Source organism: Phocoena phocoena, chromosome 8 (genome assembly GCF_963924675.1).
Source record: "Phocoena phocoena chromosome 8, mPhoPho1.1, whole genome shotgun sequence".
NCBI classification, from domain to species: Eukaryota; Metazoa; Chordata; class Mammalia; order Artiodactyla; family Phocoenidae; genus Phocoena; species Phocoena phocoena.
In genome coordinates, this window is record NC_089226.1 from 54,831,695 (window position 1) to 54,847,772 (window position 16,078).

The following is a 16,078-nucleotide window of genomic DNA, read 5'->3' on the forward strand; positions in this document are numbered from 1 at the left end:
TTTAAAAGGGCACCACTCCCTTTTAAAGACACTTCCCCAAAGTTGCATGTTCTAATTTTACTTGTGTCCCATTTACTAAAACTTAAGTCACATGGCTATATCTAGCTGTAAGGAGCTAGGAAAGGTAGTCTTTGTTCTGGGTGAGCAGTGCTTAGTTAACACTTAGTGACTCTGTTACTAAGGAAGAAGGGAAGGATATCGAGAACAATCAGCAGAGTCTGCCAGGCCCTATTAGTATGTCCTGAATGATTTGAAAAGAAATGAAACCCATTTGCCTTTATTTTTTTTAATTTTTAAAATGAATTTATTTATTTATTTTTGGCTGCGTTGGGTCTTAGTTGCTGCACGCGGGCTTTATCTGGTTGTGGCGAGCAGGGGCTACTCTTCGTTGCGGAGCACGGGCTCTAGGCGTGCGGGCTTCAGTAGTTGTGGTACATGGACTTTGTTGCTCTGCAGCATGTGGGATCTTTCCGGACCAGGGCTCGAACCCGTGTCCCCTGCCTTGGCAGGAGGATTCTTGACCACTGCGCCACCAGGGAAGCCCCCCATTTGCCTTTAGCAAAGACAATATCTGTCTGCTTTTGTAAATAAGGTTTGATTGAAGCACAGCCACACTCATTTATTTAGGTACTGTCTATGGCTGCTTTCATTGCTGCAGTGGTAGATTGAGTAGCTACCACAGAGACTATATGGACTACAAAGCCTAAAATGTTTACTATGTGACCCTTTACAGAAGAAGTTTGCTGACCCTGAAGTGATGCCTGGATCACATTTTCTTTCTCATCTGCTCCCTCACCAACGTGATTAAATTTAGAAACTGCTACTGACGTTTTTGGCCCTGAGCCCAGGAAAAAAAGCTCTACTTCCCCACTCAGCCACACCTAAATAAACATTTAGTTTTGTCCTTGACAGTTTTCTATCCAGTTGGCACTGAGAAGGTACAAAATGCACAAAAGCAAGCCAATTTGGTCATCACCTGCAGTGCTGGCTATTAGTAGGTACTCAGTAGACACCCAGGTTTGAGTCACTCTTATGATCTGGATTTTATGAGGTGATAGTCCTGTTGGGCTTCGGGCTGGTCAGACCGCAGTTCTAGTGCTGTGGTCAGTCCCGGGCACTATGTTTCTAGTTAAGTGCATTCTGAGAAAGGTGGCCAGGATGGTGAAAGATCCGAAAAGGAAAGCCGATGGTGCAGCAGTTACTGATGACCTACTGTGTTTTACAAATACTATTGCAGTTAGATGTTGTTAACCATTTTACAATGAAGAAATAGAAATTTGGGGAAATGAAGCAATTTGCTAGGAAGTAGCAGAACTGGGATTTAAATCTAGCTTTGTTTGACTCTAAAATTGTTGCTCTCTGATATGCAGCAGTGAAGGGGATTCTTTTATCAGTGGAGGTACGTCAGATGATCCCTGGGGTTCTTCAGAATTTACATTTTTCCGTAGTTGCTGAAAAGTGAAATGTTAGTCAGAATTTCATACAGAAGTTTCTCTGATTAGGACTCTGGCTGTTTACTTGTTAGTACTAGTATCAAACAAACTTCACCATCAAACACATTGTCCTTTGTTGTAATCTAAGCAGCCATGTCACCCAAATAAGATTTCACCTCACTGCTGTAGTTCAGTGAGGACCCTGGGGGGATGATTTTTTTGGTTTGTTTTCAGAACTTGACATAACTACTTTGTCTTCACCACTGTATTTTGGGTGCCTTATTTAGGAGCTTAGTAAATATTTGTTGAAAACTCTGGTTATGATGGCTTAACCAGGAGTGAAGACTTTTAATATTTTTATAGATGGCATTTTCTTTTGGTCATACCTCACCTTCAGTTGCATGGATTTAATCTTTTATAAGGCTCCACTATCCTTGATCATAGTAAGAGCTGCTGTCTATTAAGTGCCCACTCTTCTGTTTTATGTACATTATTTCATTGAATTTGAAAACAATTCCATGAGAATTACCCAATTTTTACAAGGAGTGAGGGAGCTGGAGTTCATTAATTTGTTATATGGTTTTTTAGCGCCAAGCATTGTGCTAGGCAGAAGGGACACAATAGTAAACAAGACATAGTCTCTGCTGCAAGGGATCTTACAGCCTGGTTGGGGAAATAGCTAGGTAAACAGGCAATGCAGTATTGTGCTTTCCACACAATACATTAAGTACAGAGTTTTCTAGAAGACAGAAGGGGGCACCTAACCCTTCCTTTCATGGTTTAGCAATGACCAGAAGAATGACTAGAAATTAGTCAAGTGAAGAAGGGAGAAGACTGTCAAAGACAAGGAACAGCAAAGGCCTGGACTAGAACATAGGTTTTTCCAGCCCTTCCATCTTGTCACACTGCTCTGTTTCTGCATAAACAGTCTGTATGACATGAAGGATCTAGTATAGTGAGATTTAAAATCCAAAGACTTGTTTCAAATCAAAGAGGAAATCAGAAAAATACCTGGAGAAAAAATGAAAACAAAAGTACAAAAATCCAAAACCTATGGGATGCAGCAAAAGCAGTTCTTAGAGGGAAGTTTATAGCGATACAAACTTACATCAGGAATCAAGAAAAATCTCAAAACAACCTAACTTTACACCTAAAGCAACCATAGAAAGAAGAACAAACAAAACCCAGAGTTAGTAGAAGGAAAGAAATCATAAAGATCAGAGCAGAAATAAATGAAAAAGAGACTAAAAGAACGATAGAAAAGATTGATGAAACTAAAAGCTGATTCTTTAAAAAAAAATAAAATTGATAACCCTTTAGCCAGACTCATCAGGAAAAAACGGGAGAGGGCCCAAACCAATAAAATCAGAAATGAAAAGGAGAAGTTAACAACCAACACCACAGAAATACAAAAGATCATGAGAGACTACTACGAACCGCTGTACACCAACAAGATAGACAACCTAGAAGAAATGGACAAATTCTTAGAAAGGTACAATCTCCCAAGACTGAACCAGGAAGAAATAGAAAATATGAACAGACCAATTACCAGTACTGAAGTTGAATCACTAATTTAAATATTCCCAACAAACGAAAGTCCAGGACCAGATGGCTTCACAGGTGAATTCCATCAAACATTTGGAGAAGAGTTAGCACCTGTCCTTCTGAAACTATTCCAAAACATTTCAGAGGAAGGAACACTTCCAAACTCATTCTATGAGGCCACCATCACCCTGCTACCCAAACTAGAAAAGGTATCACAAAAAAATAAAATTACAGGCCAATATCACTGATGGATATAGATGCAAAAATCGTCAACAAAATACTAGCAAACTAAATCTAAAAATACATTAAAAGGATCATCCTTCATGATCAAGTGGGATTGATTCCAGGGATGCAAGGATTTTTCAATATCTGCAAATCAATCAATGTGATACACCACAATAACAAATTGAAGAATAAAAACCATATAATCATCTCAGTAGATAACAGAGAGCTTTTGATAGAATGGAACATCCACTTCTGATAAAAACACTACAGAAAGCAGGCATAGAGGGAATATACCTCAATATCATAAAGGCCGTATATGACAAACCTGCAGCCAACATCATACTCAGTGGTGAAAAGCTGAAAGCATTCCCTCTAAGATCAGGAAAAAGAGGATGCCCACTCTCACCATGGATCTTCCCGGACTGGGGCACGAACCCGTGTCCCCTGCATTGGCAGGCGGACGCTCAACCACTGCGCCACCAGGGAAGCCCCACTCTCACCACTTTTATTCAACATAGTTTGACATACGGATGGCGAACAGGCACATGAAAAGGTACTCAACATTACTAATTATTAGAGACTGCAAATCAAAACTACAGTGAGATACTATCACCTCACACTGGTCAGAATGGCCATCATCAAAAAGTCTACAAATACTAAATGATGGAGAGTGTATAGAGAAAAGGAACCCTCCTACAGTTTGTGGGAACGTAAATTGGTACAGCCACTGTGGAGAACGGTATAACCTCTAGTGTAATGTAAACATGAATTTTATATGCTGGGAAACCAAAAAACTTGCGTGCCTAGCTAGCTTTATTGTGATATTTGCTTTACTTGTGGTGGTCTGGAACTGAACCCACAATTTTCCGAAGTATGCCTATAATTGCAGTTCACATTGTAAGGATTAAATGAGCTCAAATAAGGAAACACCTAGCACACCTAGTACAGTGCACATAGGAGGTGCTTTTTTGTACCTTTTTCATTAAAGAGTCCATAGTCTCCTGATGGATGTCTAAACTGAGGCTTCCTGAGGATCGTGGGCATAAAGAAATACAGAGAATAGGTGTCGCTGTTGCTGCTCATGTTGAGTCCACAACAGCAGCCAGACATGGGGCTGGAGGATGAGCAAACGATGCTGACTGGGTCCGGAGATCCCAAGGAGAAGGAGGAGGAGGAGGAGGAATTAGTGGATCCCCTAACAGCAGCGAGAAAGCAATGCGGGCAGCTGGAGAAATGTGTAAAGGCTTGGGAGCGGCTAGAGCTCTGTGATGAGCATGTATCCTCCAGGTCACTGACAGAGGAGGATTGCACAGAGGAGGTCTTTGACTTCTTGCATGCAAGGGACCACTGCGTGGCCCACAAACTCTTTAAAGCTTGGAAAAAGTGTGCCGATTCATTCACCCCAGCCTTCATCACCTGAGTGTCGGGATATTTCCTTATGGTTTTGAACATGCCATTTGTTTCTTATTTGTATAACTAAGTTCATGTGAACCTCAAGGATTTTGGCTTAGGCAGGTAGCTTCCGTGTAATTATCAGTGATTCCATCTTAATAAAGTCCAGTGGTCAGCAAAAAAAATAAAAAAAGAGATACAGAGAGGAAACACTGGGACACAGAGCTTTTTGAGCAGGGCTGCCAAGTTTCTATTTTTGTTTGTATAATCGTTCAGATTTCCCATGGCTAGTTTGGTTGCATCTTGTTTTGTGGAATTCAGAACAAATGCTACAGGGCAAGGGTGATAGAATGACTTAACACATGGGGGCAGTCAGCTAATGTATAGTCAGCTGGTCAGTGTTCTCTATAATGTAGCAGAAGGCAGAATCTTTCTGGAGATGAAATGGTTCAGACGTAGAATGATTCAGGGCCACCTTTTGCAAGAGAGACGTCAGAGATGCGAAAGGGAGAGACCAGCTGGCCGCCAAAATAGGATTTTACAGTTATGGTTAGCTAGTGCAGGGTCTTGCCTTTTATTGTGCTTGATTGCCACACATGAGCAGGCTCTCCGGGATTAGCTCAAATCACCAAAACTCAAAAGAGTCGGTATATAAGCCACAGACCCTAATTTCTTCAGTCACTTTGGAAATAATTCATTGTTGCCCCTTTCCAGGGCATCTCCTTTCTTGTATCAAGGTTCTCAGGAGGCAACATTAGCTCTCAGAAAGTTGCCTGAAATAAGAGGGAGGGGCTTAGTCCAATGGACAATTTTGTACAGGCTGCTATGAAACCTGATAGAGTATCCCAGCCCTGAAACAGTTAACTTCCCTCATGAGCCAGATCTTTAGGTTTCCCACAGTTATCATTTCTACGTGAAATTTTGATACGACATTAAAAAACCAAGCAGCGTTCTACGAATTTTTTCTGAGATTGTTAGCTTGCTTGCTCGCACTGTCTCTCATTCTCCCTCTCTCTCCTCCCCAAAAAAGAAGAAAGAAAAGAAAAACATTACTTTCTGTAGATGTGTAGCGTATTTCCAAAAGAATTTAAAAGAAACTGGTATGGTAGTTGCCTCTGGAAAAGGCTACTGGTTAGCAGCACATAGGTATAGGAAAGTGGACTAATTTAATTGTCTATCCTTTAGTATCTTTTGAATTCTGTTCCTTATTGGTGTAATTCTATAGCGAGGTATGTATAACCTATTAAAAAAATTAAATGCTTCAAATCAGTAGTCCCAGCCCTGAACACAACTATTTTATGTGTGTGTACCACTTTCTGTTCTCTTGTCCACAGGCAGATGTATTTAATATGGTTGCAATCACTTTGTCTATACCTATATCCAGTTAGCATGCTTTAATTGTGAGTATCAGAAAACCTTATCTCAAATTAACTTATAATGGCTATTTATTTCTTCATATGAACAGAAATCAGAGGCATTTCTTAGTATGGTATGGTTAAGTAGTTCCTTTATATCATTAAGGACCCAGTTTCTCTCTCTCTTTGGATTTTTCTTGTCCTCAACATTTGCTTTATCCCAAGGCTTTTTTTCTTTTAGAGTTACAGTATGACTGCCAGTGGTAATCAGGACTATAAAACATTCTTGTTCAGTCTAGTGAGAGATAGAGACAGAGAGAGAGAAAGAGAAAATGAGTGATTCATAGACCACCATCAGACGTGCTTCAAGCATTGAATATAAGTCCTTCCATTAGGACTCATAAGGCCAACCTAGGTGACCTAACCAGGAAGATGATGTGTGCTAATTAGCTTAGTCCAGTTGGACTCTACCTGGAACTAGGTTTGGGGCACCTTCTCTTGAACTAAATCAGGGTTCACTTAGTAAGGAAAAAGTGGAAAATTACTAACTAGGTAGGCAGCCAATGGAGCCCACTATGATACCTTAAAATTTTTTTTTCTGATGATATAAAACATACTTACCGATTGTATAAAACACTTGGAAAATAAAGCATAGTTAGGAGGCACTAAGAAACACCCTAGTACCTTTATCTAGAAAACAGGTTGCTCTGTGTTTTCATATTTCATATATGTGTGTATATATATATGTATATATATATATGGTTTTTACATAGTTGAGATCATATACCTTATTACCATATTATATTTAATGGTTGTAGAATATTCCATTGACTGTATGTACAGTAATTTATTTAATAATTCCTCTACCATTGGATATTTAAGTAGTTACTGGGTTTTACTATAACATAACAATGAATATTGCGGGGCATAAAGTATTTCATTTCTGTTGAATGTTTCCCTTAGAATTACTTCGTAGCATAAAGCTACTGATCAAAACTTTTGACTATATGTGTGACTTTTATAACGTAGTACAGTTCTGTTTTCCAGAAGAATTATAGCAGCTTAAACTGCTATCAAAGTGTAAGTGAAACAGTTTCATTATAACCACTTCAGCATTGAGTGCTGTCATTAAAAATTTTTTTACCAATTTACTAGGTATAAAATGGTAAAAAGCTTTTGACATGATCTTTAACTGGTGTTATTCTTATTCTGTGTTTGGCTTGGGTTTTTATTTACTACAGGGATCTGCAAAGACTTGGAGAACTTCAGTCTGAATTGGCAGGAGTAGCTGACTTCTCTGCTACCTATCTGAGGTGTCAGCTTCTTCTCATCAAGGTTGGTTTGAATCCATTTTGTTCATGAGTGTGTTGCTAAGAATGCAGTTTAATGGACCCAGCAGTGTTTGAGGCTATAAGTAGAAAAATAACTGGTTTTATGCAACTGCTTAGCAATGGGGAAATTATGTACTCTGTAGTATAATTATATTTGCCTCTAATTAAAGAATTGTTGGGCTTCCCTGGTGGCGCAGTGGTTAAGAATCCGCCTGCCAATCCAGGAGACACGGGTTCAAGCCCTGGTCTGGGAAGATCCCACATGCTGCGGAGCAGCTAAGCCAGTACGCAACAACTACTGAGCCTGTGCTCTAGAGCCCGTGTGCCACAGCTACTGAAGCCCATGTGCCTAGAGCCCGTGCTCTGCAACGAGAGAAGCCATCGCAATGAGAAGCCCGTGCACTGCAACGAAGAGTAGCCCCCGCTCACCGCAACTAGAGAAAGCCCGTGCACAGCAACAAAAGACCCAACACAGCCTAAATAAATAAATGAATAATAAAATAAATAAATTTATAAAAAAAAAAAAAAAAAAAAGAATTGTTAACTCATATAGGAATTTGAATTTTTTAATTTGAGAGAATTCCTTTATAATATAATTAGAGCAGGTTGGATAACCATTTGCATTAGAATCCCAAGGATTTTAATTGTTTTTTAACAATTTGATTAGCAAGGATCTTATATAAACATTTGTATTTTATATATTTATATATTTCTAAATGCTAATTTCATTTGGTCAAAGTCAAATTAGTCAAAGGTTGATTTCATTGCTTTTAAGAGCTAATGACTTGCTGTCATTTCATACTAGGTAGTTAGAGTACATATATATACACACACAAAATTGGTACCCAAAAGCTGTTTCAGTTCCCTGAGTTGAAAACCAGTTAAACTAGCTCAATAGCTGTCAGCTTCTGCAGCAGAGTTCTGCTATAAATTTTGGCTTAGAATTTAGAACAGCCCTTCTAACTTGATAAGACTTAACTTGGCTTTAGTTCTAAATGTGGTTAGTCTTCAAAGTTATTAATGATATTTGACCAAAGTCAGAATAAATGGAGGTGTCAGAAATTATTTGCCACTGTAAGATATGTGAGCTTAGGGTTTTGTAGGTGTGTGTAGCATGTGAAGATAAGTGTGTACACTGAAGTAGTTTGGGATTTAAACAGTTCTTATTTGGCTAGATAGATTCTTTCAAATATATATGCCTGTGTAACCACCACCACGGTTAAGATATAGAAGATTTCCATTACCCCCAAAAGTTCCTTCATGTCCCTTTGCACAGTTATTTGGCTTTTCCAAGCTTCTATGAAACAAAGCTAATAATAACTCTACCCAGGTAAGGATTGGTAGCAAGCAGTGCATGTGAAAACCCTTGGTCTAGTGTCTGGTACATAGTGAGTGCCATGTCAGTGTTGGTCTTCTTCCTTCTTCCTTGGCTTGTTGTCTTCTAGATAGCAATACAAGAAGGCCTTTGAAAAGAATCCACTTTTCTTTAGTAGGAAAAGAGAAGAAATTACTCCTAAAAAGAACACAGAACTATGTTTTTTATTCAGCGTCATGTAGGAGAAGTGTAGGTAAGGGACCCAGACTTAGAACCCAAGGCAGGCAAGTGTTTGATAATAGGGGAGGAGCTAAATAAATCGTGGCACGTCTACTCAACAGTATATTCTGTAGCAATAATGATCTTTATGAAGAATTATATAAGAACGTGACCAAATGTGACATAATATTATGTACCCAAAGAAGCACACAAAATTACTTCTGCTTTCTGACTACAACTATATAAAAAAACATGCATATAGGAAGTGATTGGAAGCAAATATTCAAAAACAATAACTCTTAATGGTAGTATGATTTAGGTTATTAAACAATTTCTATATCTATAGTCTAGACCTGCCACTGTCAAATACAGTAGTCACTAGGTATGTGTGACCATTGAGCACTTTAAATGTTCATGTTGAGGACTTCCCTGGTGGTGCAGTGGTTAAGAATCCGCCTGCCAATGCAGGGACACGGGTTCGATCCCTGGTCTGGGAAGATCCCACGTGCCGCGGAGCAACTAAGCCCATGCACCACAACTACTGAGCCTGCGCTCTAGAGCGCACGAGCCACAACTACTGAGCCCAAATGGCACAACTACTGAATCCCACCCGCCTAGAGCCCGTGCTTCGCAACAAGAGAAGCCACCGCAGTGAGAAGCCCATGCACCGCAAGGAAGAGTAGCCCCGCTCGCCGCAACTAGAGAAAGCCCGTGCCCATCAACGAAGACCCAATGCAGCCACAGATAAATAAATAAATAAATTTATAAAAATAAGTAAATAAATGTTCATATTGAGATGTACTGTAAGTGTAAAATACACACTGTATTTCTTAGACTTAGTATGAAAAAAATGTAAACTATCTCATTAATAATTTAAAAAATATTGATTGCATAGTGAAATAATATCTATACTGGGTTAAATAAACTATATTAAAATTAATTTCACCTGTTTCTTTTTACTTTTAAAGATGTGGCTACTATAAAGTGTAAAATTACATACACGGCTTGTGTTATATTTATGTTGTATAGTGTTAGTCTAGGTTTTCTGTAATGTCATTATGTCTGTAATCAAGAAGGGCTGTGAAAATAAGAGACTATAGCAGAGGTTTAGATGAGATGGCCGTATGGATGGATAGGCGAGGAGGGAGATGGAAGGTAAAATCCATGGCTCTAAGTGATAGTTTTGAATGTGCAGAGATTGAGAGAGGGAGGAATCTAGGAAAGCTTCTTGATTTCTTGTTTGAGTATGTTGGTAAGGTGATGGGGCTGTTCAAAGGATAGAGAGCATGGAGCAAAGAAAAAGGAACTAAGTCAGGGAAGAAGGGTCTAGGCAGTCTGGTTAGTCCAGTGACTCTGGGATCAAGGAGGTCCCAGAGCCTCAGAAGCCTGGCTTGCCTGGGCATTCTTGGTGAGGCCTTCATGGCTCCTGCACTCTGCTTGCAAGCTCTGGTCTGGAACATAGGGTCTTTGGGCCAAGAATTGAATGGGGAGGAGTTCATTTGGCCCAAATCATTGGTCTCCTCTCTGTCCATAATAGGTAGGACTTACTGGCCTAAAAGAATAAGAATGAGAGGAAGTCTTGATCACGGTAAATTTTCAAAGCAAAACAGACACTTAAGTCTCAAATTATATGGCAGTCTTTTTGACCTGTGTGTTCTGTCCTCTCCTGATTTGTTAGGCCTTGCAGGAAAAGCTGTGGAATGTGGCTGCCCCTTTGTATTTGAAGCAGAGTGATTTGGCCTCAGCAGCAGCAAAACAGGTAAGCTTATTGAGACCTTCTCCTCAGGTGGATCTCTGTCCAGATCTCTGTCCAGAAATTGCATTGTCTAAGAGTCAGAGGCGTTCACAAGGCTCTGCTGTGGCCTCCCCATTTTCAGCCTGTGTCAGAAGTTAGTGATACGAGAAGCAGCATAATTAGGGGACACAGCACTGGCTTTAGAGTCTGGGGACTTGGGTTCTGTTCCCATGTCTGCCTCTAATTTGTTGGGTGGTGTTGAGCAGGTTACTTAACCTCCCTGATTTCTAAGATTTCTTTTGTGTTCTAAAATATTATTAGTTTGTATTTCAGATATACTAAAATCCAATAAATACTATCATGAATCTTTCGTCTGAAAATGTAGCTGAACTCATTTTGAGGTGGTTATATTTTTAGCCTGTACCATCTCTCTTTCTCTCTCTTTTCTTTAACCATCTCTTGAATATTTAAAGGTCTGTGTTTTCCTCCTCAGTTCATTAAGTAGCATTTAATTTTACTTGCCTTAAGTTTATTTCTTTCTAGTTTTGAGCAGTTTCCCTTCATTCTTGGGTATTGTGATTTGGTGAACTCTTCTGGGTCATGTCTTCCCAATAGTAAGTCTGTATATGACTAATTACAACCCAGTAGGAAGATAATGATGGTGACTATGATTGTTACATTACAGTTCACTAAATGATTTCAAGTGTATTTTAATTAGCCCTCGTAATAATCCCATTAGGTTGGAATAAGTATTAAGTCCATTTTACAGATGAAACAACGCTCAGCAAGGTTATATTCGTAGAGCTATAGGTAGTAAGTCAGGAACTTGAGCTCAGGTACTCTGATACCCAGAGTCTGTTTTCTTTCCACTACTCTGCTTCATCTCTCATCTAATCTAGACTCCCTCTCAGACCTGCCATGTGGCTTATTGTAGGGGAGTAGAACTTAATGACAACAGAACACCAATGGGCCATGTTGGGAGGGATGGGACAGGGAGCAGTAGTCTGGAAGAAAGAGAAAGGAATTACCATTGCTATGTGACAGTTACTGTGCTAAGCACCTTCCATACCCCATTTAATCCTTTAAATTTTATGATGTTCGTGCTGTTTCTTCTGCATTTACAGATAGGGAAACTGAGGCACCATGTAATTAGGAAACTTATCTTACTGTCAGTTGTAGAAGACAGCTGACAGGGCTCTGACTCCAAAGCCTTCAATGGGAGGCAAGCATCATTGCCTGCCATCATTGCTTGCCTCCCATTGAAGAAAGGGAAGGGAAAGAGAAGCATCATTGGGGGGGAGTCGCTGACTTGGATAGAACAGAGCGAGAACTTAAGATGCACTGGACTTGAGCTGAGGTCACTGACATTGTTTTCTGCACTGATTCCCTCCCTAAAATCTCTCTGAGAGACCAGGCCCATAGAACAGTCTGGATGGCTAACAGGTGGTCAGTGGTTCCTAATACTAAATTCTTGAGGACTTTTCCTGAGGATTACGTTTCCATACGTATTCATTTGCCACCACATCACAGTGAATTTGCTTTAGTTACAAGCAGTGCCTTACAGTTTTATCAGTGTTTAAACTTTCATATCTTTATATCATCAACTAAGATGATATTACCAGATGGAAGTTTGTTTTTTTAATTGACAAAATAATTTATTCTCTCAACATGTATATTAATTTCTCTCAAATTACACTAGTTTCTCTCAACATAGGCACTTAAAAATCTCAGTTCAGAATTAAAACATAGGCATTAAAAAAAGCACTCTGTGCAGATCTGGTTTCACTTAGAATCCTGTGCTGCTCTTTGCTCTTAAGTAAGACTATAATCTGCTTATTACTTACCTTTTCCTTATAGATCATGGAAGAAACCTACAAAATGGAGTTCATGTATAGTGGCGTGGAGAACAAGCAGGTGGTGATTATCCATCACATGAGGCTGCAGGCCAAAGCCTTGCAACTTATAGTAACAGCACGGACTGCTCGAGGGTAAGATGTGTGGTTGGTGAAAAAGGGTGGCTGAGTCCTTTTAAAGACACTTACAGCTGCATTCAGAGATCTCACCAAGGTTAATGATGCGTGAAATAATATTTAGGAAAGACTACCTACAAGCTCTTCATTTTTTCAGCTATTCCAAGTTACATTCTTGGATCAGATTAGATCCCTGGAAAAACCCTATGGTGGCTCTCCATTGCCTACAACACAACATAGGGCTTCATCTGGCAACAAGGCATTCTGTATAGTCCTTGATAGATTTCTTTAAGAATATAGTGCCAGAACCACTTTTTTTCTCTTCTGACGGGACTAGTGCTCTACCTTAGGCAGTAAAGACAAATTATGAGAATGTATGGTGCTGTGAGACTACTTTGTTCAAATCCTGACTCTCTACTTGTTGTTTGATTACAGACAGGTTTTTTTTAGCCTCTCTGTGCCTTGTTTTCCTGTTTGTAAAATGAGAACCATGACAGCATCTATCTCATGGGGTTTCTATGAAAAATGAATGGGATAATACATGTAAAAGCACTTAGCGTGGTACTTAGTACATAGTAAGAGCTCATTATAATTGTAGCTGTTAGACTTTCTGATAATGAGAATTGCTATATTTCATTGATTCTAAAATGCACATTTAGAAATTTTACTTCTCTGAAATCAGATATTTTGATGGTGTGCCGTAGTTTGAAAGTGTTTTTGTTTCTTGGTGTTTCATAAAATAAAGGTGCATCTTAAGAATAATGGCACCACGGATTTAATGTAATATAGTACTTAGGAAACTCGTTATCAGACAGGAGACACATTTGATGCTCAGTCCACCAGTTGTGTCAGCCTAAAAATAGTGTAGAGAAATAAATATGAGTGTTTAAGTAAGCACTGAAAAATACATTAAAAGGAACATTGTATTATTTTATTTCTTTGCTTATCTTGATAGTGACCTGATAAACTCAGGTAGTGATTTAATCTTAGAGATAGCCATACATTCATTTAAAAAATGTTTAATTCCTGCTATGTGCCAGTCACAGCTGAGAAAAGATAGGTGCTTGTGCTGGCATCTACATTTTTTTTTTTTTTTTTTTTTTTTTTGCGGTACGTGGGCCTCTCACTGTTGTGGCCTCTCCCGTTGCGGAGCACAGGCTCCAGACTCACAGGCTCAGCGGCCATGGCTCACGGGCCCAGCCGCTCCGCGGCATGTGGGATCTTCCCGGACCGGGGCATGAACCCGTGTCCCCTGCGTCGGCAGGCGGACTCTCAACCACTGTGCCACCAGGGAAGCCCTACGCATTTTTATTTAAAGAAAATAAATATCTTTTTCAGTTTATGTATGATTACTGTAAAACTTTAAATATTGCAGATTAAGTGAACATTCTGTTCTCTGGTAATCTACCCCTTGTAAAACAAATGACTAAAAGTGTAGATTATAAATGCGTGTATTAGCGTAAATCGAATCATAATATACTTGGCTGTTCTGCCATATTTTCATTTCATCCAACAATATAATATTTCGTATTTCCATGTCATTGTATAAAGATTCCAATATATTTGGTGTTTACTCATGCTATATTATTTTATATTTTCCATTTGTATGCATACCTGCTTCTTTTTCTTTTTCCTTGATTTTTGCTGGAAATTTTTTATTGTTTTGTTTCTTTCTTCTTCCAGGGGTTTGAAAGTTCTGTACCCTAATTTTAACCTATTCAAGTGAGAGGCAGTAGAACATAATGATTAAGAGGGCTGGGGTGCCTCATTGATTTGATTCAGATCTTGACTCCACCATTTGTAAACTTAGTGACCTTGGACAAGTTACTTAAGAACTTCTGTCTCAGTTTATTTCCCATAAGTTAAACTGGGATAATAATAGTACTTGCCTCTCTGTCATAGGGTTATTGTAAGGCTTATTGAATTATTATATGTAAAGCCCTTAAAATACTGCCTGACACATTAAGAGTAAACACTTGACAAATGTTAGCTCATTTTAGTTGTATAAATAGTATTTTTACTCATATATATATATATAAATTTTTTTTTATTTTTGGCTGTGTTGGGTCCTTGTTGCTGTGCACGGGCTTTCTTTTTGCAGCGAGCGGGGGCTACTGTTCGTTGCGGTGCACGGGCTTCTCATTGCAGTGGCTTCTCTTTGTTGCAGAGCACGGGCTCTAGAGCACAGGCTCAGTAGTTGTGGCGCACGGGTGTAGTTGCTCCACGACATGTGGGACCTTCCCGGACCAGGGCTCGAACCTGTGTCCCCTACACTGGCTGGTGGATTCTTAACCACTGCGCCACCAGGGAATCCCTACCCTTATATTTTTAATAAACAGATTGACCTTATATTTTTCAGCATTAAAAAATAGAATTTATGATCATCTCTATCAAGACCATATCTAATCAAAATGAAAGTTTTAGTGTATTTTTATTTGATTGTTTCATGCTGTTAAATAATTTAGAATTTAGTTTCAGATTGTTCTTTTTTTTGTGTGTGTGGTACGCGGGCCTCTCACTGCTGTGGCCCCTCCCGCTGCAGAGCACAGGCCCTGGACTCGCCGGCCCAGCGGCCATGGCTCATGGGCCCAGCCGCTCCACGGCATGCGGGATCCTCCCGGACTGGGGCGCGAACCTGTGTCCCCTGCATCGGCAGGCGGACTCTCAACCACTGCGCCACCAGGGAAGCCCTCAGATTGTTCTTTTTTTAAATTGAAGTATAGTTGGTATACAATATTAGTTTCAGGTGTACAGCATAGTGATTCAGTATTTTTACAGATTATACTCCATTAAAAGTTATTATAAGATAATGGCTATAATTCCCTGTGCTGTACAATATATTGGATTATGCTTTTTAACGTATCTCTTACTTTAAGAATTCTTTCTTAAAATAACATTAGTCTTTATAAGTACATTATCAAAATAATTTAGCTCCAGCTTACCCACCACTGTTCTTTTTGTATCACAATTGCCTTTTAAAATTCCTTGTTCTAATTCACCATTTATCTGACTGGAACACATTCGCTAGTATTGTTTCTCAGAGTAAGTATATAAGTAGCATATTCATTGAGACTTCGCATAGCTAAAACTGCCTTTCTTTTGCTCTCATACATAATTGGAATTCTTTCAGAACTCTGTTAATATTGCTATGTTACCTTTTAGTATTTAATGTTACAGTTAGGATGTCTGTCTGGTTCTCTTTCCTTTGTAGTTAGCTTATTTTTCATGGCTCAAAGCTGTAAACTTTTCTTTTTCTTTTTAGACTTCAGAAATTTCATCAGGATATGTCTAGTTATGTGTTTCCTTTCATTATTCTTACTGACTTTTAATGGGACTTCGAAGTCTCAGCTCTGTTTTATCCCAGGGATTTTTTCCCTCTATTATTTCTTTAATTACTACTTCTTCCATCCACTCCAGTCTGCCATACTAGATATTGTATCTTCTGGATCTATTTTCCCTATATCTTATCTTTTCTCTCACAATTTCAGTTTCTTTTTCTACTTTATATTCTGAGTAAATTCCTCAACGTACTCTTTTAATTTACCATTCCAGTTTTCA

General features: G+C 39.1%; 1 protein-coding gene and 1 pseudogene across 2 annotated transcripts in view; both read left to right on the forward strand.

Moving 5' to 3' along the window:
- The window catches only part of INTS4 (integrator complex subunit 4), a 110,928-nt gene that overhangs the window by 80,317 nt on the left and 14,533 nt on the right, over positions 1 to 16,078 (forward strand). For both annotated transcript variants that reach the window (XM_065881454.1, XM_065881455.1), the window contains 3 exons: positions 7,192 to 7,285; positions 10,494 to 10,574; positions 12,408 to 12,538. In XM_065881454.1, coding sequence (XP_065737526.1) covers positions 7,192 to 7,285; positions 10,494 to 10,574; positions 12,408 to 12,538 — 306 coding nt within the window. The remainder of the gene's footprint in view (positions 1 to 7,191; positions 7,286 to 10,493; positions 10,575 to 12,407; positions 12,539 to 16,078) is intronic.
- On the forward strand, positions 4,312 to 4,623 carry LOC136126409 (cytochrome b-c1 complex subunit 6, mitochondrial pseudogene; annotated as a pseudogene).